At 53.9% G+C, this 26,190-nt stretch overlaps 1 protein-coding gene across 4 annotated transcripts in view; it reads right to left on the bottom strand.

Annotated features, from left to right (window-relative positions):
• Positions 1-23,063: 23,063 nt before the first annotated feature.
• The window catches only part of CACNA1A (calcium voltage-gated channel subunit alpha1 A), a gene marked incomplete at its 5' end in the record, with an annotated part of 211,930 nt that continues 208,803 nt past the window's right edge, over positions 23,064-26,190 (bottom strand). For all 4 annotated transcript variants that reach the window (XM_080796328.1, XM_080796331.1, XM_080796329.1 and 1 more), the window contains 3 exons: positions 23,064-24,512; positions 25,312-25,565; positions 25,877-26,063. In XM_080796328.1, the coding sequence (XP_080652454.1) occupies positions 23,796-24,512; positions 25,312-25,565; positions 25,877-26,063 (1,158 nt within the window). In that variant the 3' untranslated portion in view covers positions 23,064-23,795. The remainder of the gene's footprint in view (positions 24,513-25,311; positions 25,566-25,876; positions 26,064-26,190) is intronic.

Raw genomic sequence — 26,190 nt, 5'->3', positions numbered from 1 at the left:
GCTCAGTCTCCTCAACAGCCAGAATGCAGTCTAGGTGCCGTGGGTACACACACACACACACGCGCGTGCGACTCCTGGGTGTTCTCCATCAATGATTGTCCTGGATTACCCTTGTGTGCCAGTTCCTGCTCCCAGTGACTTCTTCCACCTGGCCTGTACATTCTAGAAAGCTGGGGAGGGAGTTCCTCAGAACGCTCCTGCCAGCCACACTCCAGGTTGGCCAGGGTCTCACGCGTGCGCGGAGCCATATGCTTCCTGCTCTGCTCACGGCCAGCGTGAATCCTCCCTGAAACCTTCTCCGAGTCCCTTGCACCTGAGCCCATCCTGTCCCGTTGCCATGGCATCCTGGAGCCCAGAAGCCAGATGGTCTTATGTCCCTTAATGCCCCTTCCAGGCTCAGGCACTTCCGAGCTCAGCATGAGTTCCCCCAGCAGCCCTATGTCCCCAGCGCGCCCTGGGGCTGTGTGCCCAGCAGCCCATGTTTTCTCCAGATTCCTGAGACAGCACTTGTCCAAATCCAGCTCAAAAGTGTCAGGTGTTTTTTTGTTTGTTTATTTGTTTGTTTTTACGTAAGCTCTACATGCAACATAGGCCTTGAACTCGCCTGAGCTAGCCAGGTGCCCCAAGGCAAGGGTCGGGTTTGAATTCAAGTCTATGGGACTTGGAGCCTGAGGTCTTAAGAATGACAGTGGGGCCACCGGGGCGGAGGTGGGGAGGCTGGGTGGCTCAGTTGGTTAAGTGTCTGCCTTTGGCACAGGTCATGATCTCAGGATCCTGGGATCGAGCCCGGGGTCCAGTGTGGGGCTCCCTGCTCAACAGGGAGTCTGCTTCTGCCTCTGTCTCTCCCCCTGCTTGTGCTCGCTCGCTCTCTTTCTCACCTAAATAAATAAGGTCTTATTAAAAAAAAGAATGACAACAGAGCCAACTGGCTGGCTCATTCTGTACAGCCTCTGACTCCTGATCTCAGGGTTGTAAGTTTGAGCACCATGTTGGGCGTAGAGATTATTTAAAGAAAAAAAAGAAGAATGGCTACAATCATAAGTAAGCCAGAGCTGGCTACTTAAAGTACCTCACTCAGAATCCTCACCGTTTGACTTACTGGCGTTCTCCTCATTTCACATTGAGGAGACGGAGGCACCCTGTGGGTAGACAGCTTTCCTACCATTTCTAGTCTTTATGGCTAAAAAGTACCGCAGCTTGGATTCGAACCCAGGCCTATGCTGGTGGATTTTTTTTTTTTAATTTTATTTATTTATTTGACAGACAGAGATCACAAGTAGGCAGAGAGTCAGGCAGAGAGAGACAGGGAAGCAGGCTCCCTGCCGAGCAGAGAGCCCGACGCGGGGCTCGATCCCAGGACCCTGAGACCATGACCTGAGCCGAAGGCAGAGGCTTCAACCCACTGAGCCACCCAGGCGCCCCTGTGCTGGTGTTCCTTGACTTTTGCGGCTGGATCTCACACGTGGGCACTGGCCTCCACCCACTAGGTACCGGTAGGGCGTCTTCTGCGGTGGTGGCAATCAGAACTGTCCCCAGATGTGGCTGACTGTTGGGTGGGGAGGGGTAGGCTCACCTCCCGCCATCCACTGCCCTCTGCAGAGCATCACTGCGTGTGCCTGCACGCACCCGTGTGCACCTGTGTGTGTGTGTGTGTGTGTGTGTGTGTGTGTGTGTGTCTTTAGAGCATAGCCTCGACTTGAGTCCTGGAGATGGAGGTGGTTGGCAGGTCCTGGCATGTTGGCGGTTCGGGGTGGGGATCAGCAGGGCCACCGTTCCAGGCCACGTCCCCTTTACCTGGACGGAGGGGTGCTGGCTCCCAGGCCGCTGGTGGCCTGACCTGCCCAGGCGGTGGTTTGAGCAGGGCCCCAGGTGGGTGGAGACAGGCAGCCCTTCCTTCCTGGTTCCCAGGGGTGGGCGGTGGCAGCAGCAGCTGCCCTGGAGCCAGAGGGAGTGGGGAGCCCCGACCCGGCCCCTGGACACTGAGTGGGTGCTGGGGTGTGTGCTCTGAGACCCGAGGCCCTTGTGGGCGGGCAGGAGAAACCAGAGGCTAAAGTAGGTCTCCCCGCCCGCCCTGCCAGCCCGCCCAGCCCGGGCTCCCTGCCAGCGAATGCCGCTCTGGTGACTCATGGCCAAGTGGAGGAGAGAAGGACTGGGCAGGGTGGGGGGATCCCCCTCATTCTTAGCTTCCCCAGCGTCCCTATCCTGACCAGGACCCTTGAGGCCACCTCTCAGACTGGTCACCCTGGCTCTCTCCCTCCTCCTCTTTCTCTCCCTGTGTGCCCCCCGACCCCCCAGTGGGATTTCTGTTCTTGGCACCATCCTGGGGCAGAAAGGCGGAAATGAGTGTGGGGCGTGGAATGTCTCTGAGGTTGGAATATATTTAGGCCTGGACAAGAGAGAGAGAGAGAGTGTGTGTGTTGTACAGAGCAGACCTCAGTGCCGGCTTGGGGTGGGAGGCGGTGGGGGAGACCTGAGCCAGGGCAGGAGGCTTCTGTCTTCTCTCTCTCTCTCTCCTAAAGACAGAGCTTCCTGGTTTCCCAGGGGCCAAAGAGAAAGAGCAGGGGGAACCAGATGAGGCTCTAGAGGTGGAGACAGGCCCCTGCTCAGCACCAGACAAGACCATTTACCGCTGAAAACCTGAGGCCCAGAGAGGGGAATTTAGCGAGGTTGCTCGGGAAGGAAGGAAAGGGGCCAGGGTCGGCTCGCTGACCCACTGGCTACAAAAACGGGTTTCCTGCTGCCCTCTGGATACCAGCATCCGTTCATTCACGGAGCTCCTCTGCGCGCAGCCGGGGCTCGGGTCCCAGTCCAGAGGCCCAGCCCGCAGGAGACCAGGCAAACTGGACCAGGGTTTCCAGACCCCAGCCTGCGGGCCGCCTCCTCTTGTCCTTGGCACAACCCTCTGGTTCAGAGATGGCTTTTGAGTTATTAAACAGATGAAAACGAAAGGAAAAGAATATTCTGTGAGGGGTGCCTGGGTGGCTCAGTGGGTTAAAGCCTCTGCCTTGGGCTCAGGCCCTGATCTCAGGGTCCTGGGATCGAGCCCTGCATGGGGCTCTCCGCTCAACGTTGAGCGGAGAGCCTGCTTCCCCCTCTCTCTTTGCCCGCCTCTCTGCCTACTTGTGATTTCTACCTGTCCAATAAATAAATAAAATCTTAAAAAAAAAAGAATATTCTGTGAAATAGAAAAATCAAATGAAATGACAGCTTCTGTGCATACCGTCCTGCCTGTTCACCTCCGGGCTATTTTGTTTGTTTGTTTCGTTTTTAAGGAAGTTAAAATACATGTAACCAAAAAATTTACCATCTTAGCCATTTTTAAGCATCCGGATCTGTGGTATTAAGTGCATTTTTGCATTGTTGTGCAAGCCGTCCCCACCAGCCACTTCCAGATCTCTTGTAAATCTGACCCTTTGTCCCCACGAAGCCCCCCCAACCCCACCCCGCACCCACCACCTGCCTTCTGTCTCTGAATTTGGCCCCTCTGGGGACCTCATATAAAGTGGAATCAGAGGGCGCCTGGGTGGCTCAGTGGGTTAAGCCGCTGCCTTCGGCTCGGGTCATGATCTCAGTGTCCTGGGATCGAGTCCCGCATGGGGCTCTCTGCTCGGCGGGGAGCCTGCTTCCCTCTCTCTCTCTCTCTCTGCTTCTGCCTGCCTCTGTCTACTGGGATCTCTCTCTGTCAAATAAATAATAAATAAAATCTTTAAAAAAAAAAAAAGTGGAATCAGAGTGTTGGTCTTTCCGTGTCTGGCTTAGTTCACTCAGTCCAGGTTCACACGCCGGAGCAGGTGTCAAAATCTCTGATCTTTGTCTATGGATGGACCACATTTGGCTTGTCCCTCAGTTCGTGGATGGACCCTTGCATTGTTTCCATCCACGTTTTAACTCTTGTGAATAATGGTGCTAGGAATGTGGGTGTGCAGCTCTCTCTTTAAGACCCTGCTTTCCATTCTTTTGGGGGATATACCCAGAAATGGCATTGCTGGGGTCCCATGGTAATTCTATTTTTAATTTTTGGAGGCATCAGCATGCTGTTTTCCATGGAGGCTGCACCGTTTGGCATTCCCACCAACGGCGTGCAAGGGCTCCGGTTTCCCCATATCCCCGCCGACACCTGTCTGGGGCTTTGGGATGGTGGCCATCCTGATGGGTGGGAGGTGGTGTCTGGCTGTGTCTGGCCTCCAGCAGCCCACTTGTAGCAATAGAGACCCACAAAGGCAAACATATTTCCCATCTGGCCCTTTACGGATGTTTGCCAATCCCTGGACTGGACAGGTGATGGGGGGTGGTCCCTATCCTTGGAGACCTTGTTTTCTTTCTTTCTTTCTTCTTCTTCTTCTTTTTTTTTTTTTTTTTTAAGATTTTACTTATCTATTTGACACAGAAATCACAAGTAGGCAGAGAGGCAGGCAGAGAGAGAGGGAAGCAGGCTCCCTGCTGAGCAGAGAGCCCGATGTGGGGCTCGATCCCAGGACCCTGAGATCATGACCTGAGCCGAAGGCAGAGGCTTAACCCACTGAGCCACCCAGGCGCCCTGAGACCTTGTTTTCTATGGGGCCTGGGGCACAGGCCATGTCGCATAGTCTCGGGTGGCCAGCGAGCCAGCTACAGATCAGCACTATGAGGACACATGACAGGGTCCTGGGGAGAGAGTAGTGGTTCGCTGAGGAAGGTGGTCGGAGGCAGCCTGTTGTGGGGGGCACATGGGAATGCACGACTTCCCATCCCAGGCCAGGCAGTCGGGTCTGTGTGTGTTGCAGCAAAGACCCCTGATCAGGCCTCTCGTGGCCCATTTCTCTTGGGCAGCCGGGGGCCTGGGGAGTACCTCAGGGTCTTCAGGGACTCCTGTCTCTCTCTGCTGGGAGAGGCCCGGCCCGTAGGGGCTGCTGGCTCAGCAGGGTGGTGCTGGCATGTGTGTCTTCTGACTGTGGTCGAGCCTGGGTGATGTGTCTGGGTTCAGGACGGCGTCTTGGGGCAGTTTGGCCTGGGGGTTTGGAAGGTGGCAGAAGGGGGAAGGGAGGAAGGAGGCTGGGGGCTGTGCCATCCTCTGCCTAGTCTCCCGGCGCTGGCAGGCCCGACGCGGGGCCAGGCCGGGCTCCTGCACACGGTCTCTAACCCTTAACCACGAGAGCCTGTTCTGTCCTGTCCTTCTTCCTGTGCCTCTTGCTCCTCGGTTCTCCCGTCCCCCGCATTTTTGCAGTGTGGGCTGGGAGCAGGGGGCCAGGCCAGCAGTGAGCCCCGCAGGACGGCGGGTGTGTCCTTGCTGGGGATGCCGTCGCGGCCACCTGGCTGGTGGGCCTCACCTTCTGGGTTGTCTCGGGAGAACTCGCACCCTGTTCCTCTGTCCCCTTAATGCTGGGCTTAACATGTGGCACCTTTGCAGAAAACCACTAGATTTTCCCAGGGTTCGGGAAGAAGGCGTCTATGGCCCTCCCTCGGTTTTGCTGGGCTTCTCTGACTTTGCAGGCCCCCCACCCCCCCAAACTGCGGTGGCTCAGGCTCTCACCTTAGCCAGAGGGTGACAGGTGTCCCCAGAGGGTGTTCTCTGTCAACAAAAACTGGTGCTGCTGAGGAAAGCTTCTTCTGAACGTTGATTCGCTGATCGATTGATCCCATTCGTTCACTTTCCACACATTCACTGCGCTTGTTGGGCAAACCGTCAAGGGCTGGGTGCAGGGCCGCCCTCGTGGCCGTGTCCTTGCTGTACTGGTGAGGACAAGCTCGAGTCGCCAGACCCTGCAGGATTCAGAACCGTTGTTCAAACAAATCCCTGCACGCCTGTGTTTGTCGCAGCGCGATTCACAGTCTGCAAGAGGTGGAGACGACCCAAGGATCCACTGATGGATAGAGGGATAGGGGCACCTGACAGGCTCGGGCTGTAGGGCATGCAACTCTTGATCTCAGGGTTGGGAGTTCAAGCCCCACGCTGGGTGTAGAGATGACTTAAAATCTGGGGCGCCTGGGTGGCTCTGTCGGTTCAGAGTTTGGCTCTTGATCTCAGCTGAGGTCATGATCTCAGGATCGTGGGACCGAGCCTCACGGGTTCCGCCCTCAGCATGGAGTCCGCTTGACATTTTCTCCCTCCCCTCCCTCTAACTCTCCCCTGTTCAAGCTCTCGCTCTCTCTCTCTCAGTGAATAAATACATTAAATCTCTATTTGACAGAGAGAGCACAAGCAAGGGGAGCAAGAGAGGGAAAAGCAGGCTCCCCACCGAACAGGGAGCCTGATGCTGGGCTCGATCCCAGGACCCCAAGATCATGACCTGAGCCAAAGGCAGACACTTAACCGACTGAGTCACCCAAGCACCCCCCCCCCCAAATCATGGGTCAACAATGTGGTCCATCTACACTATGGAATATTATTTGGCCATAAAAAGGAATGAAGCTCAAACGATTGTGTTTGGTGAAAGAAACCAGTCACAAGAGGCCACGTATTACAACTTCATTTACATGAAATACTCAAAACAGGCCAATCAACAGAGAAAGTAGATTCGTGGCTGCCAGGGGCTGGGGAAGGGGGAATGAGGAGTGACTGCTTAATAGGTACAAACTCTCCTTTGGGGATGATGGCAATTTCTGGAGCTAGAAAGTGACTAGCGGTTGCACGACAGCGTGAGTGTGCTAAATGCTGCTGAATCATACACTTTAACATGGTTAAGGGTTAATTTTATGTTACGTGAATTTCATCTCAATTAAAAAAAAAAAAAAGACACAGGCACGTCAGCATGCTGTGTTTCATGCTTCCGCCCCGGCTTCAAATAAAAAGATTTACAGTGGTGTGTGGTGGGAGGCAGGGCAGGGTCCGAGTGAAGGGAAGGCATTCACCTCTGCTCCTGCGGGCGCATGAGACTTCCTTCCCCGCAGTCCTGTGTGCGTGAGAGCAGCTGGCCTTTGGGCTGTGGGGAGGATGCCTCCTGAGGGCCTGCCCCTAGGAGCCACTCAGAAACCGAGGTCTCAGGATGGTGGGGAGAGCAGAGTCACAATATAGTCCAGGTGCTAGCACTTGTCACCCAGGCGGGAGGGGAGACGGGGCCAGGGGACCACTTTGTTCATGAGCCCACGGAATGATTACAAGGGGATCGGTAGAAATGGGTCATCCTATTCACTTGGTTATTAAAATAATCCTCCTGTCCCGAGGTCACCCTTTGGTGAGTGTCAGTCCCTTCGGGCTGATATGACAAAAGTGCCGTAGGCTGGGTGGCTTATGAACAGCGGACATGTATTTCTTACTGTTCTGGAGGTTGGAACCCTAAGACCAAGACGTGGGCGTATCTGGTTCCTAGACCAGATTTTTTTTTTTTTTTGAAGATTTTATTTATTTGTTTGACAGAGAGAGAAATCACAAGTAGGCAGAGCAGGAGGCAGAGAGAGAGGGGGAAGCAGTCTCCCTGCTGAGCAGAGAGCCTGATGCGGGGCTCGAGCCCAGGACCCGGAGATCATGACCTGAGCTGAAGGCAGAGAGAGGCTTAACCCGCTGAGCCACCCAGGCACCCCTAGACCGGATTTTTTTGCTGCGTCCTCACGTGATAGAAGGGACGAGGGAGCTGTCTGGAGTCTCCCTGTAATGGCACTAATCCTGTTCACAGAGACCAGTGATCTCAGCACCTCCCCAAGTCCCCGCCTCCTAGTACCATTACTCTGGGGGTTAGGGCTGCACACACCTCCCTCCCAGGCTTCCCCAGCACCGATTTCCCCATCATTTTCCTTTCAAGTCACTGACCATCCAGCCAGACCTTGGCCACACACAGCCCACGAATCAGCATATGATTACACATCCGGCCTTTTCTCCTTCCAGCTAAAATGAACAGCCAGGTGCCCTGCTGGGAGTTCCACCTGCAGGGAGGGTTTCCCTTCAGGACAGCCATTCTTCCAGAATGTTCCAGGAAGGGATGTGGTGCTGCAGCTGTCTGCTTTCAGGTGGTGCCTGCAACCCCGGGGAAGGACCATCTGTAATCCCTGCCTGAATTTTCTCCTGCTTAGCTGATCATAGGGACCTCCCCATGAAGCTACAGGTGCAGGACGGCAGAGAAAGAAGGAGGCATGGGGCCGGGGTAGGGGGTGGGGAGGGGAGGACTCTGTGCCACGTGACCTTTTGCTTATAACAACATGGGTTTGTATGATCATTATAATAACATAACATATTTTTAAAATCTCAGTCAGGGGGGCGCCTGGGTGGCTCAGTGGGTTAAGCCTCTGCCTTTGGCTCGGGTCATGATCCCAGGGTCCTGGGATCGAGCCCCGCATAGGGCTCTCTGCTCTGCGGGGGGCCTGCTTCTCCCTCTGCCTGCTGCTCCCCCTGCTTGTGCTCTCTCTCTCTCTCTGACAAATAAATAAAATCTTAAAAAAATACAAAAATAAAAAGCTGGATCCTCCTTCCAGACTCCCTGATACAGTATTAGAAGGAGCCGATGTGGGGCGAGAGGTGGTGCTGGAACCGTCCACAGGCTTGTTTTGCTAAACGCAGCCTGCTGCCCGTTTCTGCACAGGCTGCAAGTTGAGAATGGCCTTTTCATTTTTAAATGGTTGGGGGAAAAAAAAAACCACGATGTGAAAATTAGATGCAATTCAAATTTCGGTGTCCAAGGGAGTTGGAGGGATGGGACAGATGTTGTTTAAGGGTACAAACTGGCAAGAAGTAGGAGATAAGTCCTGGAGAGCTAATGCACAGTAGAGTGAATATAGACAACAATATTGTATTATAACCACCAGCCTTGCTAAGAGACTAGAAGTCTTAATTATGCCAGCTACTAAAAAGAGATGATAATTACGTGATGTGATACAGGTGCTAATTATCACTACAACGGCAATCGTATTACAATATTTAAATATATCAAATTAGCATGTTGTACACCTTGAATTCACACAGTGTTGCACATCAAGTACCTCGCAATGAAAGAATTCAGTGTCTATCGATAAAGTTTTATTGATACCACAACTGTGCTCATTCATTCACCTATCATCTGTGACTGCTTTTTTTTTTTTTAAGATTTTATTTATTTGACAGAGAGAGATCACAAGTAGACAGAGAGGCAGGCAGAGAGAGAGAGAGGAGGAAGCAGGTTCCCTGCTAAGCAGAGAGCCCCATGCAGGGCTCGATCCCAGGACCCTGAGATCATGACCTGAGCGGAAGGCAGAGGCTTTAAACCACTGAGCCACCCAGGAGCCCCTGTGGCTGCTTTTATCCCAAGTGGCAGGCTTGAATCATTGCAACAGGGACTCCCTGGCCCACGAAGCGAAAATATTTCCTGCCTGGCCTTTTTGGGAAGTTTGCAGACCCCTCTGCTCTACAGGGCCTGGGACCCCAATGGCAACATGCCTGGGACTTGGGGCTTCTTGCTTCTTACGACGTTTCCTCAGTGAAGAGGTGGGTGGGATTTGGAGTCTCTGTGGAGTGGGTGTGGGACACACAGGGGACCAATAATCGCACTGAGAAAGGGAGGATAAGGACAGTCCCCAGGGGCAGGGGACATCTGGATCTTCAAAGTGGAGTGGGATTGAGCACTGGAATGGGCCGGCTGGCGCCGGGCACAGATGGGGTGCATGGTAATGGCTCTGCCCCAGCTGGTAGACGCTTAACCAACTGAGCCACCCAGGCGCCCCTCTATCTTTCTTCCTTCCTTTTTTTCTTTCCTTCCTTCCTCCCTCCTTTCCTCTTTCTTTTCTTTTTTTCAAACTTTATTTATTTATTTGACACAAAGATCACAAGTAGGCAGAGAGGCAGGCAGAGAGAGGGGGAAGCGGGCTCCCTGCTGAGCAGGGAGCCCGATGCCGATGCCGATGCCGAGATCCCAGGACCCTGACATCATGACCTGAGCCAAAGACAGAGGCTTAACCCACTAAGCCACCCGGGCACCCCTCCCCTTTCTTTTCTCTCCTTTCTTTCTTCCTTCCTTCCTCCCTCCCTCCCTCCCTCCCTCCCTTCCTTCCTTCCAACAAAATATGTGTAACATTAGGTTAACCTTTATTTGTTTGTTTGTTTATTTATTTATTTAAGTGAGCTCTACACCCAGTGTGGGACTTGAACTCTTGTCCCTGAGATCAAGACTCGAGACCCTCTATGACTGAGCCACCCAGGTGCCCCTAACTTAGCCATTTTATTTTATTTATTTTTAAAGATTTTATTTATTTAATTGATAGAGAGACGGCTAGAGAGGGAACACAAGCAGGGGAGCAGCAGAGGGAGAGGGAGAAGCAGACTCCCCACTGAGCAGGGAGCCCGATGTGGGACTCAGTCCCAGAACCCTGGGATCATGACCTGAGCCAAAGGCAGAGGCTTAACCCACTGAGCCACCCAGGCGTCCCCTAACTTAACCATTTTAAAGTGTACAATTGCCCGGCATCTAGCACCTTCACCCTGTTGCACAACTATCCCCTCCGTCCATCTCACAACTTTCCCATGGCCCCAAGTAAACCTGTAGCCATTAGCTGCTACTCCGGTCCCCACTCTCTCAGCCCTCAATCTTTCTCTGTCTCTGTGGATCATTTGCCCGTGCTGGACATTTCATATCCGTGGAATCATGAATTTGTGGTCTTTTGTGTCTGACTCCTTTCAGTTAGCATGTTTTTGTGACTCATCTATGTCCTAGCGTGAATCAAAACTTCGCTCCTTTTCTGGCTGAATACTTTATTGTATGGCTAGACCACAGTCTCTCTATCCATTCATCCATTGATGGACATGTGGGTTGTTTTGTTTTCCCCTTAGCCAATAACTTTTTGTGTATGTGTGTGTGTTAAAAGATACATAATATAAAATTTACCACTGTAGGCAAGTCTGGGTGGTTCAGTCTGTTAAGTGTCTGCCTCCAGCTCAGGTCATGATCCCAGGGTCCAGGGATGGAGTCCCACATCGGGCTTCTTGCTCAGCAGGGAGCCTGCTGCTCCCCTGCCTGGTGCTCCCCCGGCTTGGGCTTGCTCCCTCCCTCTCTCTCTGTGTCAAATAAATAAAATCTTTTTAAAAATTACCATTGTAGGGGCACCTGGGTGGCTCAGTGGGTTAAAGCCCTCTGCCTTCGGCTCGGGTCATGATCCCAGGGTCCTGGAATCGAGCCCCACATTGGGTTCTCTGCTCTGCGGATAGCCTGCTTCCCTCTCTCTCTCTGCTTGCCTCTTTGCCTACTTGTGATCTCTGTCTGTCAAATAAATAAATAAAATTTAAAAAAAATTACCATTGTAACCATTTATTTTTACTTTTTAAATTATTTTTACTTTTTAAAATTGTCATATAAGACACATAAGATTTACCCTTTTAACCATTCTTAAGTGAAGGCTCAGTGGCTTTGCCTACACTGACACTGTCATGCAGCCATCCCCACCACCTGTCTACAGAACTTTCTCATCTTCCCAAACTGAACCTCTGTTCCCCTTTTTCCTCCCGCAGCCCGTGGTAATCACCGATCCACTTTCTGTCTGTAAGTCAGTGAGCTTTTACAAATGGAAGTCTGAGCATGCCAGCTCTCCTGAGCCTTCAGTGGCTCCCTATTGCCCTCAGAGACCAAATAGTCCCAAGGAGGATGCACTTTGCATCTTGGTCCTCAATTTGCTCCTCCGTCTCAGTCCCCTTCTGAGGAAGGTCGGCCTCCTTACAGTGCTTAGGACTGCTTACTCGCAGCATACATCCTAGTTACAATTCATTATGTCCATGCTTTTTCCTTTGGTTTGTTGATGTAGGTCCCTGGATGTGCTCTCTGCCTTCTCCATCCGACTAGAGTGTGCTGTCCGCCTCCTCCATCTGACTGGAGGGTCTGGGCAATGCCTATTTTACTCACTACCGTGCATCCCTGGCTCCTGGACCTGTGCCTGACACATAGCTGGTGCTCAACATATCATAGAAGGCACAGCAGAAAGTGCGGGCACAGCGGGGTGAAGGGAGTGGTCAGCTGCCCAGGGGGGTGGTGAGCGGACTGAGGCAGGAGATGGACGCTAAGAGGCTCTGGGTGGGTGTGGGGCGCTCCCGGGCTGCAGGATAAGTGGGTGAATGAGCAGAAGGCGGGGACCAGCTGGGTGGAGGAAGCAGGGGGCGTGGAGAGGTGGACTCTCCCACCCAGGGCAGAAGCGCAGGCCGGAAGTGGGGTGCGGGGGAGGTGGGACTGGGAAGGCAGATGGACTGTGCTGTTGTATCTGGGCCCATCCTGCATGTGAGGGGCCAGTCCAGGGCTGGAGCCCTATCAGGATGTCTCCATGTCCTCCATGGACATGGCTTGACCCATCTTGGCTGGGGGAGGGGGGGCATTTGCACAATTTGCATTTTCTGGGGCCCAGCTTTGGCCAAGGAGAGAGGCCTGTTTAAAGCCAGACTTGGCTTTCCCCCAGCTGGCTGGCCTCCTTATGCCTGATGCTAAATGCTGGCTTGTCACAGTGTCTGCACGCAGGCACACGCCTGCACCTCTTGGAGTGGGGGGTGGGGTGTTTGCCATGCTGGGGCAGTATGGGGGCGGTGTCTCTTAGCAAGCCAGTGGCCGCTCCCCTCCCCACCCCGGCGCCCTCCCCACGCTTCTTTTTATATCTCACGTTTATAGGGAGCCTAAAACATCTGAGCCCGCGAGGGAAGGGGCGGCAAGGCGGAGAGGCGGGGATGCCTGAACCCAGCGTGGAGGGAGGCTGGCTGGGTCAGGGGCGGCCGCTGGCTTCCTTCCATCAGTCCCGAAGCATCAGATGGTGCTGAGCCATATTTAAAGGCTGATTTCTCCGCCTCCGCTGCGGGGTCCTCACCAGGATGAATGAGTCAGAAGGAGGCCTGGTGTGGCCTCAGGCCTGACCGGGTGTGCCCCTAGATGCTGGGAACCTCTCCCCAAGAAGCAATCCCAGAGCAGACCCGGCTGGCTCCCTGTTGACCTGAGGTCTCTCTGGCCTGGCTCCAAACCAAAGCCCAGTGGATGAGCCCCCGAGACTCAGGGGAATCCCATGGGCGGCTGGAGAAGGCCCGAAGGGTCTCCCTGGTCTCCTGCCGGGGCCTTCCCAGGCCAGCAACTCCTGTGGGATTCCCAAGGCCCCTGCCTCCCCCTCCCCCACCCCCCCAGCCCCGGGGGGCGCACAGCCCCATTCATTCCCTTGCTTTCTGGAGTCATCACGTGCTACCGTGGTTGGTCGCGCGCACTCACATCCTTCCTGTTTTACTCCTTTTTTGTTGATTACAAGGCTGAGGTACCAGGGTGGGGTGGACCTTCGTCAGCTCCAGCTGCTACCACAAAGGACCACAGAGTGAGGGACGTCTCAACGACAGACGTTGATTTTGCACAGGTCTGGAGGCCTGTCCAAGATCAAGGAGCCAGCAGGCGATGTAGCTGGGGAGAGCACTCTCCTTGGTTCATAGATGGCATCTTCTCACTCTGTTCTCGCCAGGCAGAAGGGCGGAGGGAGCTCCCCGGGGTCTCCTTTATATGGGCCCGGCTGCCATTCCCAGGGGCTCTCCCTCATGACCTCATCACCTCCCAAAGGCACCATCTCATAGTACCGTCACCACGGGGGTTAGGGCATCAACGTAGGAACTGGGGGTGGTGGTGGGGACAGTCATAGCAGGATGTGTGCCTGTGTGGGCTAGACGCAGCAGGACAGGGATTGGAGGACAGTCTGCCCCCCCCAACTCTGCAGGCATCCCCGACTTTCCCCAAAGCCAAGCCCACAGATGGGGGGGTCCTGCGCCAGCCACTCATGGCAGTGGAACGAGTGAGCATCCGGGCACAACAGAGCTCAAGAACGATCCTGGGGGGGTGGGGCGCCTGGGTGATTCCGCTGTTGAGTGTCTCCCTTCGGCTTGGGTCATGGTTCCAGGGTCCTGGGATCAAGCCCCGCATTGGGCTCCCTGCTCGGCCGGAAGCCTGCTTCTCCCTCTCCCACTCCCCCTGCTTGTGTTCTCTCTCTTGCTGTCTCTCTTTCTGTCAAATAAATAAATAAAATCTTAAAAAAAAAAAAAGTACCATCCTGGGAGTGTGAAACCACACCTGTGCCGTCAGGACAGTTGCCACGAGCCACATGGGGCTCTCGAGCACTGTTGAAGCGTGGCTGGTCCAAATCGAGAGGTGCTCTGAGGAAAACACACAGGTTGGGTTTCGAAAACTTCCTAGGGGGAAAAAAAATAAAAAGATTGTAATACTATTTATAGTGGTTACATGTTGTAATGGTTGTATTTTGGATTTGTGGCATTAAATGAATGTATTATTTAAAAAAATAACCTCACCATCCTCAAAAAGCTTAACAAAGGGCTATCCTGGGACCTAGAAATTCCACTCCTAGGTATAAACCCAAAATAATTGAAAATGGGCGTTCAGATAAATATTTGTACACGGCAGCTTGGTTCACAGCAGCCAAAAGGTAGAAGCATCACAGATGTCCATCAGCAGATGAACGGATACACAGAGTGTGGTGGAACCCTACCATGGAACGTTCTTCAGCCATAAAAAGGAATGAAGTCCTGATACGTGCCACACGTGGGTGTGCCTTGAAGACATTATGCTCAGTGAAAAAAGCTAGACTAAAAAGTCACATATTGTATGATCCCATCCATGTGAAATGCCCAGAATAAGCAATTCCATAGAGACAGAAAGTAGACTGGTGGTTGCCAGAGGCTGGGGGGGGGGTGGGTGGGGTGGGGAATGACTGCCCACAGGGACACAGGGTTGATTTCAAAACTAGACAGAGGTGATAGGTTGCATAATGTTGTGAATGTACTAAGTGTCATGGAATTGAACTTTAAAAAAAAAGATTTTATTTATTTATTGGACAGAGAGAGAGAGAGAGAGAGAGGCAGACAGAGGGAGAGGGAGAAGCAGACTCCCCACTGAGCAGGGAGCCTGATGTGGGGCTCGATCCCAGGACCCTGGGATCATGACCTGAGCCTAAAGCAGCCGCTTAACCGACTAAGCTACCCAGGCACCCCTGGCCAGGGGACTTTTGATTGTCCTCTGTTCTTGAGGCAGTAGGACCTCACTGTCTGTGGCCAGTGGGGAGGAGGGGTGGTGGATAGAGATTGGTGCAAAGTTTGGTCCACCTTGGACTTTTGGCCACCTGAAGTTCAAAGACCTGGAGACTGTTGTTTCTGGCTGGTGGCTTAGTGGTGTGCACGCCCAGTGGTCCTGGTGGCAGGGAGGCAGCCCTTGGGAGTGGTTTAGGATGAAGGTAAGAAGAATCAGAAAAAGGGGTCATGGCACGATGGACAGGGCAAGAGGTCACTATGTCCCAGCCAAGAGGGGTGTGGTGTCACCCTGTGGGAGGCAAAAGGGCCGAATGGAGGGAAAACAGCTGGGTGAGTTTTTAAGGTTCATCCTTTTCTCCCCCCATGTGACTTTGGGCAAGATCTTGGACAAGTGATTGAACATTTCCGGCCGTTAGGTTTCTCATCTGCAGGTGTCTTCCTGAACGTCTCTTAGCTAGCCCCTCCTCGCACTGGGCTCGCAGAGCTCCTCTCCCGCCCTCCCGCCTCCCCTGGGCTCTTCCTGAAAAACTGGAGGCAGAAACAGGGAGACCAGCCTCTCTGGCTCCTGAACGCACCGTCTTCCTGGGTCATCTGTCCTGTTCTGAGTAGTTGTTAGAAAGTTCTTCCCATAGAGCGGCCGGGCATTTACATCCGTGATGTCCCCGCTGGTCCAGCTTCTGTCTCTGGAGCCGGAATTAGGGGTACTTTTACGCCCCTCACTCCACGGACTCTACTCCTCGCTCCAACCCCAGGTTCCCGGATCGCGCCTTAGCCATTCGCTTTCTGGCCTCTAGGGGGCGCTGCGTATTCGGTGCACCTCGACCTGTCATGCGGGTGCAACCTTAGCTTGACAATATGCTCGCCTGCGCCTCCTTGGGGGGCCAGGAACTGCAGCTGGGCTGGGGACACCACCTTGAACAGGGTGCAGGTTTCGGTTTTGGGGGGCTCTGAGTGCCTTTTGGTTGTCCAATCGGCTGATTATTACAATGTGGTCTTTAATCCTACAGGGAAATGTGGAGCTCAGGAGGCATTTTTTTGGAGAAAAAGGAATCTGGGTGCCTTCATTCATTCATTCATTCATTCATTTACTAGATTTTATTTATTCATTTGCAGGAAGGAGAGAGCAGGGGAGCTCTAGGCAGAGGGAGAGGGAGAAGCAGGCTTCCCACCGAGCAGGGGAGCCCAATGTGGGGCTTGATCCCAGGACCCTGGGATCATGACCTGAGCCAAAGGCAGATGCTTAACCGATTGAACCACGCAGGTGCCCCCCTCCAGCTCATTTTCACAGAGGAAACATAGTCTTGGAGGATATGTTGTGCATGGTGAGGCTGTTCTCGTGTTTAAGGACTGGGGCAGGGTGGAGGGGGGGAAGGGGGGGTGGGCCTGGGCAGAACTGTGTGGGAGGCTGGGAGGGGGCCTGGAGCTCTGGGAAGCTCACAGGGCCCGAGGTAGTGGGCACGCTGGGAAGACTGCAGGGGGGCTCGGGCTGCTATTCCAGGCAGGCACAGGAGGCCAGATGGAACGTGGGTGTCACGTTTAGCAGATGGGGCTGTCATGGCAGATCCAGGGCAGGGGTGGAATGAGAGCGGTTCCGTGTCCACCCCCTCTGAAGATGCTTCTCCGGCCAGCAGTCCTTGTCCCGTCATCCTCCGCAGCGATATCCCCTGGGCCCTCAGCAGGTGTTCAGCCGTCTGAGTCCACTCAGGGAGCCCGGGGGGCTTATAAATAACAGAGAGTTATTGCTCACAGTTCTGGAGGCTGGAGTCCAAGATTAAGGCGCTGGCAGATTTGGTGTCTGGCGGGGTCCGCTTGCCTCCTGATTCATATACACCGCCTTCTCCCTCTGTCCTCATGCTCCCGAAAGGGTGAGAGCACTCCTGGGTCTCTTTTATAAGGGCACTGATCCCATTCATGGGGGCTCCACCCTCATCACCTAATTACCTCCCAAAGGCCCCACCTCCAAACACCACCACACTGGGAACCAGATCGTAACCTTTGCATTTTGGGGGGGACACAAACATTCAGTCCATACCGATGGCCAACATTGACAAGTGTGTGGGTGACTCCTCATCACAGTAATTTTGTGGCTGAGACACAGGCTCAGGGTGAAGTCAGCTCCTGTAGGACACACAGAGGGCGACAGAGGTTGGGGTGGGCCTGAAAGCTCCCCCTTCTAATGACTAGGTCTGTCTAGTGATCAGCCCCATCCCGAAGCTTCCTAGGGTCAAGGTGCACCGGATAGGTAGCGCCACCTAGAGGCCAGAGGGCGAATGGTTAGGCGTGATGGGGTAACTGATCTGGGGTAACCTGCAGGGTGGAGCGAGGAGTAGAGGTGGTGGGTTGGGAGTGAGGGGCATAAGAGTACCCCTAATCCTGGCTCATTAGCATAAACTCAGGTGTGATCTAAAGGGGCTCCTTCTGGGGACGCCTGGCTGGCTCAGTCAGTGGAGCGCATGACTCTGGATCTTGGGGTTGTGAGTTCGAGCATCACGTTGGGTGTAGAGATGACTTAAAAAAAATCTTTTAAAAAAGTTGGAGGGGGGACCCTTATGAATGATAGAAGACATCCCTATGACTTAGGAAATTCCAAGGGTTTTAGAAGATCTGTACGAGGAACTGGAGACAAAGACCAAATATGTTTCTTTATATCTTTTTTTTTTTTTAAGATTTTATTTATTTGTCAGAGAGAGAGAGAGAAAGAGCACAAGCAGGGGGAGTGGCAGGCAGAGGGAGAAGCAGGCTCCCCGATGAGGAAGGAACCCCATGTGGGACTTGACCCCAGGACCCTGGGATCGTGACCTGAGCCAAAGGCAAATGCTTAACTGACTGAGCCACCCAGGCACCCCCAAATGTATTTCTTATTAAATCACAGGGACCTTATTTGGGAATAGGATCTTTGCAGATGTAATTAAGGTAAGGACAGAGATGAGATCATACTGGAGTGGGGGGGCTGCTAAATCCAGCAGAAGTGTCCTTATAAGAGACAGAAGAGGACACTCAGAGACACAGGGACAAGGCCAGGTGAAGACAGAGACAGAGATTGTGGTGACACAGCCACAGCCAAGGAACACCAAAGGATTGCCAACAACCACCAGAAGCTAGACGAAAGCTCTAGACCGATTCTCCTTCAGAGGCTTCAGTTGGGAGCCAACTCTGCCAATACTTTGATTTTAGGACTTCTTGCCTCGTGAGTTGTAAGACAATAAATTTTTTTTTAAAGATTTTATTTATTTATTTGACAGACAGAGATCACAAGTAGGCAGAGAGGCAGGCAGAGGGAGGGGAAGGGAAGTAGGCTCCCTGCCGAGCAGAGAGCCCGATGCGGGGCTCGATCCCAGGACCTGAGCCGAAGGCAGAGGCTTTAACCCACTGAGCCACCCAGGCTCCCCTGTTTTTTTTTTTAAGATTTTATTTATCTATTTGACAGACAGAGAGACAGCTAGAGAGGGAACCCAAGCAGGGGGAGTGGAAGGGGGAGAAGCAGGCTCCCCGCCGAGCATGGAACCCAATGCAGGCCCAATCCCAGGACTCTGGGATCATGACCGGAGCCGTGCTGAAGGCAGACTCTCAAACGACTGCGCCACGCAGGCGCCCACATTTGTGTTGTTTTAAGCCATTCAGACTCTGGTAACTTGTTATATTGGTCTTAGGAGAACAATGTTGCTACTATTTCTTTAATTTTTTTAAGCCGTTTGTTTTTCTTTTACATTTTCTTACTTATATGTTTTATCACTCTAAGTGCGCATCTCTGTGAGATACCTGGTTCACTGCATCGGTGAACCTCCTGGCTGCACATCTTGTCCCAGTCCTCCTCCTTCTGGTTGCTTCCCTAAAATCAGGACTTCACCTCAATGCTGTGCAGAGTTCCTGAGGAACTAGTAGTTCCCATATTGGGGTGCTCTGGTTGGCGCCCACACACGGATCTGGCTTTCTTTCCCACAAGTCTTGGAGCCAAACGCTGTCACCCATCCACACTCTGCCAGTCCTTTGATGGCAGCTGATGGGGGTCAGATGTGCCACCCCCAAATATGACACTTTAGCAAAAGGATTATTTTGAGCTGAAGGCAAGTGAGATGCAGAAGAGGCCTCTGTTCTCCCCTTTTCTACCTAAAAAGCAGGGCATACATTTCCTTTTAAGAAAGTGACATAAATTTCCCTTTTTGAAGATGTCCCCTTTTCTCCTATATCAGGAAGAGAAGAGTGACTCATCACTGAAGATAGAGAGGCACCAAAATGAGTCTGTATCATCAACAAACCTTATGAAAATAACCCTTATCTTCCATTCGTTTCTACCAGGCATTTCCTAGTCATTTCCCCACCATTTATCATCCCTGGAAGCCCAAATCCCCTTTTCTTTGTTAAAATGGTATCTAAACCCCTGGGTCTAATCACTTCTTTGAAGTTCACTGCTTTTCTATGCATGTAAATATTCATAAAAATGATATGCCTTTTTCCCTATTAATCCGTCATTCATTAGTTTAATTCACAGGCCACAGTCACTGAATCTAAGAGGGTGGAGGCAATGTTTTGCTTCCCTGACACAGTGGTAAGTTCCCATTTCACAGACAGAACATTGAGGCTCAGAGAGATAGCAACTGGAGACTGTGGATTACAGGGCAGCAGTTCCTTGAAGCACTGAGGACACATCTGTAATAAGCCTGGGACTGTTTTGCCCAGGAGGGGTGCTGCCCAGGGCATTTGCATGGCAGGCCCGGCTTTCAGAGTCTCCATTTCCTTGCCCCTTTGTCAGCCTTCCAGATGTTGTGGCTAAGGCCCCGGGGACTGAGGGATTTGTGAAACCAGGCCTTAAGCCAAGCCACGCCCTCCCTCTTCCTCTCCTGATCCCTCATTCTGAGTCTCCTGGGCCTTTTATACCTGCTCTAGCCTGGAGGTGTGGGTGGCGGAGGCCTGGGGTCCAGCTTCCTGACACTCAGCCACAGGTCTGGCCTTTGGGTCCAGGGGTCGTTGGGGGGCTCTGGCAGTGGGCCTTGTTCCCTCATGGACAGATGGCTGTGGCTTCCCTGGCTGCAGATGGGCCCACGTGCTCCTAAATAGCCCTGGCACCATGGGAGGTGGACCTCTGCCAGAGGCCAGCCCTGCCTTGGGAGGCAGCTGCTCTAGAAGTCTGCCGGGGTTGTGATTGGCTAAAATGCCTGGGTAGGAAGTCAAAACCCTCTATTTAGCTTTTTGCTGGACTGGTCACTTCCTAGATGTCATGATTATAGAAGGAGGTCTGCCTGCCTTGCCGTTTGGAGTCTCTCAGCCTTCTTGGGCCAAGGTAAGCTTGAGGGTGGTTGGGGTCTAGAGCAAGATCTGTCAAACTTTCTGCTTTGGTCCCACGGTGATAATGTCAGTGGTAAGCAGTTGCTCACTCTGGGACGGGGAGGTTCGGAGAACACATTACATATTATAATACTATTAATAATGCTATTAAGATGTCCTGTGCCTTTAAGACTTTCATTCTCTCACACGTGTGTGGTCGAGTTTCCAGAAGATGTGGGATATTGGAACAAGCTGAACGCAGAAGCAGATGTGAGAAGCTAGCTGTCTTCTGTGAGCTGACACGAATGAGATGCCAAAAACGTAAAACAAAGCCTCTCTTTTCATGTTTTTTTTTTTCCCCTTGAAAATGTGGTTATTTTTCATTAAAAATATTGTTACTCTAAGGTTTATTTTATTTTGTTACTATTGGTAGGTTTTTTATTGATTGTGATTTAGAAACTAGTACGTAGGGACACCTGGGTGGCTCAGTTGGTTGAGCGTCTGGCTTCAGCTCAGGTCACGATCCCAGGACCCTGGGATTGAGTCCTGCATCCGGCTCCCTGCTCAGTGGGGAGCCTGCGTCTCCCTCTGCCTGCTTCTCCCTCTGTCTGCCGCTCCCCCTGCTTGTGTTGCTCTCTCCCTCAAATAAATGAATAAAATCTTAAAAAAAAAACAAAACCTAATACGTAGTTTAAAAAATTCTCAGTTTTAATTCCTAAATGGTAAATATAAGTGACTGTAGTCCACATTAATAGATATACTTTGGAGTCCTCAACAATTTTTTTTTTTTTTTTAAGATTTTTACTTATTTATTTGAGAGAGAGAGCGAGAGCATGAGAAGAGAGAGGTCAGCGGGAGAAGCAGACTCCCTGCCAAGCAGGGAGCTGGATGCGAGACTCGATCCCGGGACTCCAGGATCATGACCTGAACTAAAGGCAGTCGCCTAACCAACTGAGCCACCCAGGCGCCCCCTCAATTTTGTTAAGAATGTGAAGGGGGTGGGGCGCCTGGGTGGCTCATTCGGTTAAGCCTCTGACTCTTGATTTCAGCTTAGGTCATGATCTCAGGGTCGTGGGCCCCAGCCCCGTGTCAGGCTGCAAGCTCAGCGCGGAGTCAGTCAGCTTGTCCCTCTCCCTCTGCTCCTCCTCCTGCTATCTCTCTCTCAAATAAATAAATAAATATAATCTTAAAAAAAAAATAAAAGACTGTAAAGAGGTGCTGATACCAAAAAGTTTGGGAATGTCAGATGTAGGACAAGGGCCCAATTTGGCCCACTGCTTTTGTTTATAAATAAAGTTTTATTGGAACACAGCCACATTCACTTATTAACATATTATCTCTGGCTGCTTTCCTGTTACAACGGCAGAGTTGAAGAGTTGCAACAGAGACTGTCTGGGTCACAGAGCTGAACATACTACTCTTTGATCCTTTAAGGCAAAGTTTGCTGGCAGCTGATATAGACTAATGCATTTAATTTTCATAGTCTCATTATTATTATTTCTGTTTTACAGAAAAACAGAGGCACAGAGAGTTTAAGTCACTTTCCTAAGGTCACACAGTCAGTGAGGCTGGAGCTGAGCTGGGAGTGGTTCTAGGGAGGGTGGTGGGGCCAAGCTCCTCAGGTCCAGTGACTGCCCCAAACCGGGTGTGGTAGATGTCTGTGGTTAGTCTCCCGCTGCCTGGCCTCTGATTTTCCTTCTTCTGTTACCCAGATGTTCCCTGAGGACCACCCCCCTCTCTGTGTCTATAGATTTTGTGGGGTTCTCTGAAACCCTCTCTAGGGAGGTGCTCCAAAGAAAGGCCTCTTAGCTCAACTTGAACAAGGGGTTATAACGGGCCTTTTGCTCACCTGAATCAACACAGCCCTCTCATCTAACCTCACTGACTGCCGTTTTGTAGCTCTTGGCCGTATTCACAGAGACATTCACAGAATAGGCAGGGAGGTGAGGCCCTGAGGATGGGGGTCAGGGAGGGGGTCTTCTACCATCTCCATCTGTGGGGTCAGCTTCCATAAGTCTGGAGTGGGAGGGTATAGGCAGGTGCCGCAGGTGGGATGGAAGGGGGATGGAGGGTGGCTTTCAGTCCCTTCTGTAAGCACCCCATGTCCCCCTATACATCTGCTACACTGCTGGCATCTTGAATTGGCCATGACCATCCATTCCCACCCATGGGTGGGCTGCTTTGACTGAGCTCGAGGACTCCCCACTGCCAGGGTGTTTCCCATAGGAGTTCTGCTAATGTTTGGGACCTCACAGGTGCTCCCTGGGGTCCCACTGGCCCAGTCATGCAGGATGGTCATGCGGGATGGTTGATCTGCCAGAATGGTTACTTTTAGGTAAAACCTGCTTGGCAGGCAGATGGCGGGAGACCCGGGTGCCGGAGGGTGGAGGCGTGGGGTGGCAGTGGGGGGCACTGCTCTGCCTTCCAGCCAGGACAGCTGGCAAAGACCTGGCTTTTGGCCTTGGCTTTCCCGGGCTTGTTAAGGTAGCCAGGATTTCTAGAGCTCTGGCCGCTAAGTGCGGTGAGGCACAGAGCCTGTCGGCCTTGTTCTTTGTTGGCTCTGGAGCAACACCCAGACATCGCCAAGACTGGATGCCTAGAGAGTCACAGCTTCCTTGGCTACTTTCAAACACGTTCAAAGGGCCTCCTTCTACCATTCCCCCAAAGAGACCTGGGGAGCGCTTTGCAGAGGGATAAAGACCAGTGCAATCAAAAGCCCTTTGATTCAACTTTTTTATTTTTTTTTTTCTTTTTGAATGTCATGCAGTAATTCACAGTCCCAAGCCCACAGTTTTCAAACAAGGTAGGAAAAAGGAAAAAAGAAGCAAAGGAAATCGGTGGTGGTGGTGGTTTTTTTTTTTTTTTTCTTTTTCTTTTGTTATTTCAAGCAGGACCAAATGTCAGAAAAAATGCTTCTTTTCTCAATCATTAATTTTTTTGTCCTTTTTAAAATTGTTTATTTTTTTAAATTGATTTCTGCAGGCAGTAATAGTAGGGTTTGGTATAACCAGCAAGCACTCCTGTGTGTGTCTGAGAACGTGTGTGGGGTATGAGTGTCTGGTGGAGGTCTGTGTGGGACGCTGGGTTTCAGCTTCACTTCCGGCTTCTCTGCCACACGGGCCACCAGCTCGCGTTCACCAGGGAAAGGAAAGATTCGATTGAGATGATAAAACTCATCAATAGAAGCGATTTTTTTTTCTCCCCGTTTTTCTTTTAAAAATGTTTTTTTTTTTTTAAATTTCCATTTTCCCCAAGGTTCTCCAAAAATGGCTGAGTTAATTTGAATCCCTTGGCTGTGTGGTTTGTCTGCCCCCCCACCCCGAGGGCCCCCCCGTCGTGCGGGGGAGGGTCGGGGTTGGGTGGGGGGCGCATCACCGCCCAGGAGCGGCTTTTCTGGCCGAGGGTCTTTGCGGGACACCCTGGTGTGTCCGGGTCCTGGGGACTCCCTCCAGAGCCCGGGGTCGTCCGGCAGGTCCTCTCCTGGGCCCTCCCGGGCCTCCCCTGTGTGCTGGGCAGGTGGCAGCGAGGTGGCCCCGCGGCCTGTGCGCGGCTCCTCCCCGTGGGGCGTGTGCGTGGGGTGCGTGGGGGGGCCGGGCGGGCGCGGGTGCCACCTCGCCCGGGCTTAGCACCAGTCGTCGTCGTCGGTCTCGCTGTAGGCTTCGTGCAGGCCTTTCCTGGAGCCCGGCCCGCGGGGCCTGGCCAGTCCGTGGGCCAGGTAGTAGCCGTTGGGGAGTCGCCGGCCATGACGGGAAGGCGAGGCGCAGGCCGGGCCTGGGGCCCGGGGAGTCCTGGGCGAGCACGCGTGTCGCGCAGGGGGTGGCGCGTCGTAAGCCGCGGCCCGGGGCTCCTCCCCGCCAACGCCGCCCGGGCCATCGGCCTCGTCGTAGTCGGAGCCCCGGTAGTAACCGTGGTGCCGGGGACCGGGGGGCCCCTCGGACGCGTGCGCGCCGGACGCCGGCCACCGCGCCCCGCCGTGGCGACACGCCCTTGGGGACTCGCTCCGGGCCGGGCCCGGGACCCGCCGCTCCATCGCGGGCGAGCGGCTGCTGCCGTGGCCCCCCGCGGGCGGCCGCTCCCCGGCCAGAGGCTCGGCCGCGGGGCCCGGGTACCTCCGCGGGCCGCTGGGGGCCGCCCGGCCCGGCCGCGCCGCCGGCTGCTGCTGCTGTGGCTGCTGCTGCTGCTGCGGGGGCCCCGAGCCGCCGGCCTTACGGATCACGGGGGAATAGGACACGTGTGGCCGGGGGGTGGAGGGGGTCTGGGGGAGCTGGCGGCGTCCGCGCCGCGGAGTGCTGGTACCAGATGTTGAGGGGGCTGGGCTTCCACTTACGGAACTACTGCCCTACACGAAAATTGAAACAAAGGAAATCAAAAAAAAAGATACAACAAAATCAACCAGAAGGAGACGGAGGAGACACAGAGGACGGGCGGGAGAGAGGGAGGGGCAAAGGAATACCAAAGGGGACGGAGGAGGGACGGGGGAGGGGGAGAGGGGGACACAGGACATTTGAATGGAAAAAAAGGAGAAAAGCAACAGCCACAGGGAGGAGGAGGTGGAGGAGGAGGAGGTGGAGGAGGACGACGAGGAGGAGAGGGAGGAGGGGGAGGAGGAGGAGGGGGAGGAGGAGTCAGAGACAAGGAGGGAGGGGAAGTCGAAAACCAACACAACAAAGTGAAAAGAGAAATGAGAAATGGAGTTTTGTAAGTTTCGGGGTTAAATAGCAGAAGTTTCAAAAATTACTCACAGGCGTCCAGAGGACAGAAATCATAATCGAAACAAAAACGGAAGCCGGGTTAAAGGAAAGCAAAAGGCAGCAGGCAGCCAGCGGGGGCATGAGCCGTAAGGACCACGCTGGCCAGAAACTCAAACGTGATCCACAACCAAAGAGGAAGCAGCTGCGGGGCAAGGAAGGGGGCGGTGGGCGGGCAGGGGGGCTGGGGGGGCAGAGTGGGGAGCCAGTGCCTACCCCTGCCGGGCTTCCCCCCCCCCCCCGGGGAGCTTGGGGACCCCAATGGTGGGCAGGGTTGGAGGTCACAGTGGGGAGAGAGGACCCTGCCTGGAGGGGCTCTTACGGTGTGCCTCCCGCCCCCACACTGGTCTCCCAGGGGTTCAGGTCCAGGGCGCCCAGTGCCACACCCACCTGCCGGTGCGCTATGTGTTCGCGGCCCTCGCTGGGCGAGCGGGACCAGCGCTGGTCCCGGGCCCGTGCCCGGCCATGGTCAGGCGGCTCCTGGGTGTAGCGCTCCTTCTCGGAGGGTGGGGGGTGCGGGTGGTGGTGGCGGTGGTGGCGGTGCTGCCGGTGCCTCCGGTCCTTGGGCCGGCCCCGCTCCTGGTCTCGTTCCTTAGATGGCAGGTCGCCGGACTGGGTGGTCATGCTCAGGTCTGTCCCCAAGCCTGAGTTGGGGTGGGGGTCAGACAAACAGATGGCCGTGAAGGAGGAGTGGGTGAGATGTGCACCCGGGAGGTCACCTGGGGGGTTGCAGGCTCTAGAAAGGGGCCTCTTCTCTTGGACCAAGGAGGTCTGTTTGGTCCCCAGGCTCTGAGCAGCCCCTGGCCCAGCTCAGGGCCCCTTGGTCCTGTCCCCTGAGAGTCCTATTCCACGCCCAGGCCTCTCCTTTTCTCTCTCCATGTTTGCCCTGCTCTGCCCTATCTTCCCAACTCCCCCTTGCTCTCCTCTGCCTCCTGGGGCCCGCAGGGCAGCCTACCTGTGTCCACGTCTGTGTAGCGGCCCAGGGAGCGCTCAGAGGCTCGGTGGCCGCGGTCCCGGCGCCGCTGATGGTGCCGCTGGTTCTCCTCAGGCGGCACCCTCTCCAGGGAGTAGTCGTCCAGGCGCCGGGCCTTGGGGCCCAGCACGGAGGCTGAGCGCTTCATGGGGCTGGTGTCTGAGATGGTCTGGGGGGGTGGACAGGCCAGTGGGCCAGGGTCAGCAGCCCGCACCAAGTGGTCCCGGTCCGTTCTGCCCCATCAGCCCTCAGTGACCAGGTGTGACCACCCGAGGCAGAGTCCGAGTGGGCCATGG

This window comes from Martes martes, assembly GCF_963455335.1.
Source record: "Martes martes genome assembly, chromosome: 1".
In the NCBI taxonomy this organism is placed as follows: Eukaryota; Metazoa; Chordata; class Mammalia; order Carnivora; family Mustelidae; genus Martes; species Martes martes.
The sequence above is the reverse complement of the archived record's forward strand: the minus strand, read 5'-3'. Positions and strand labels throughout refer to the sequence as shown.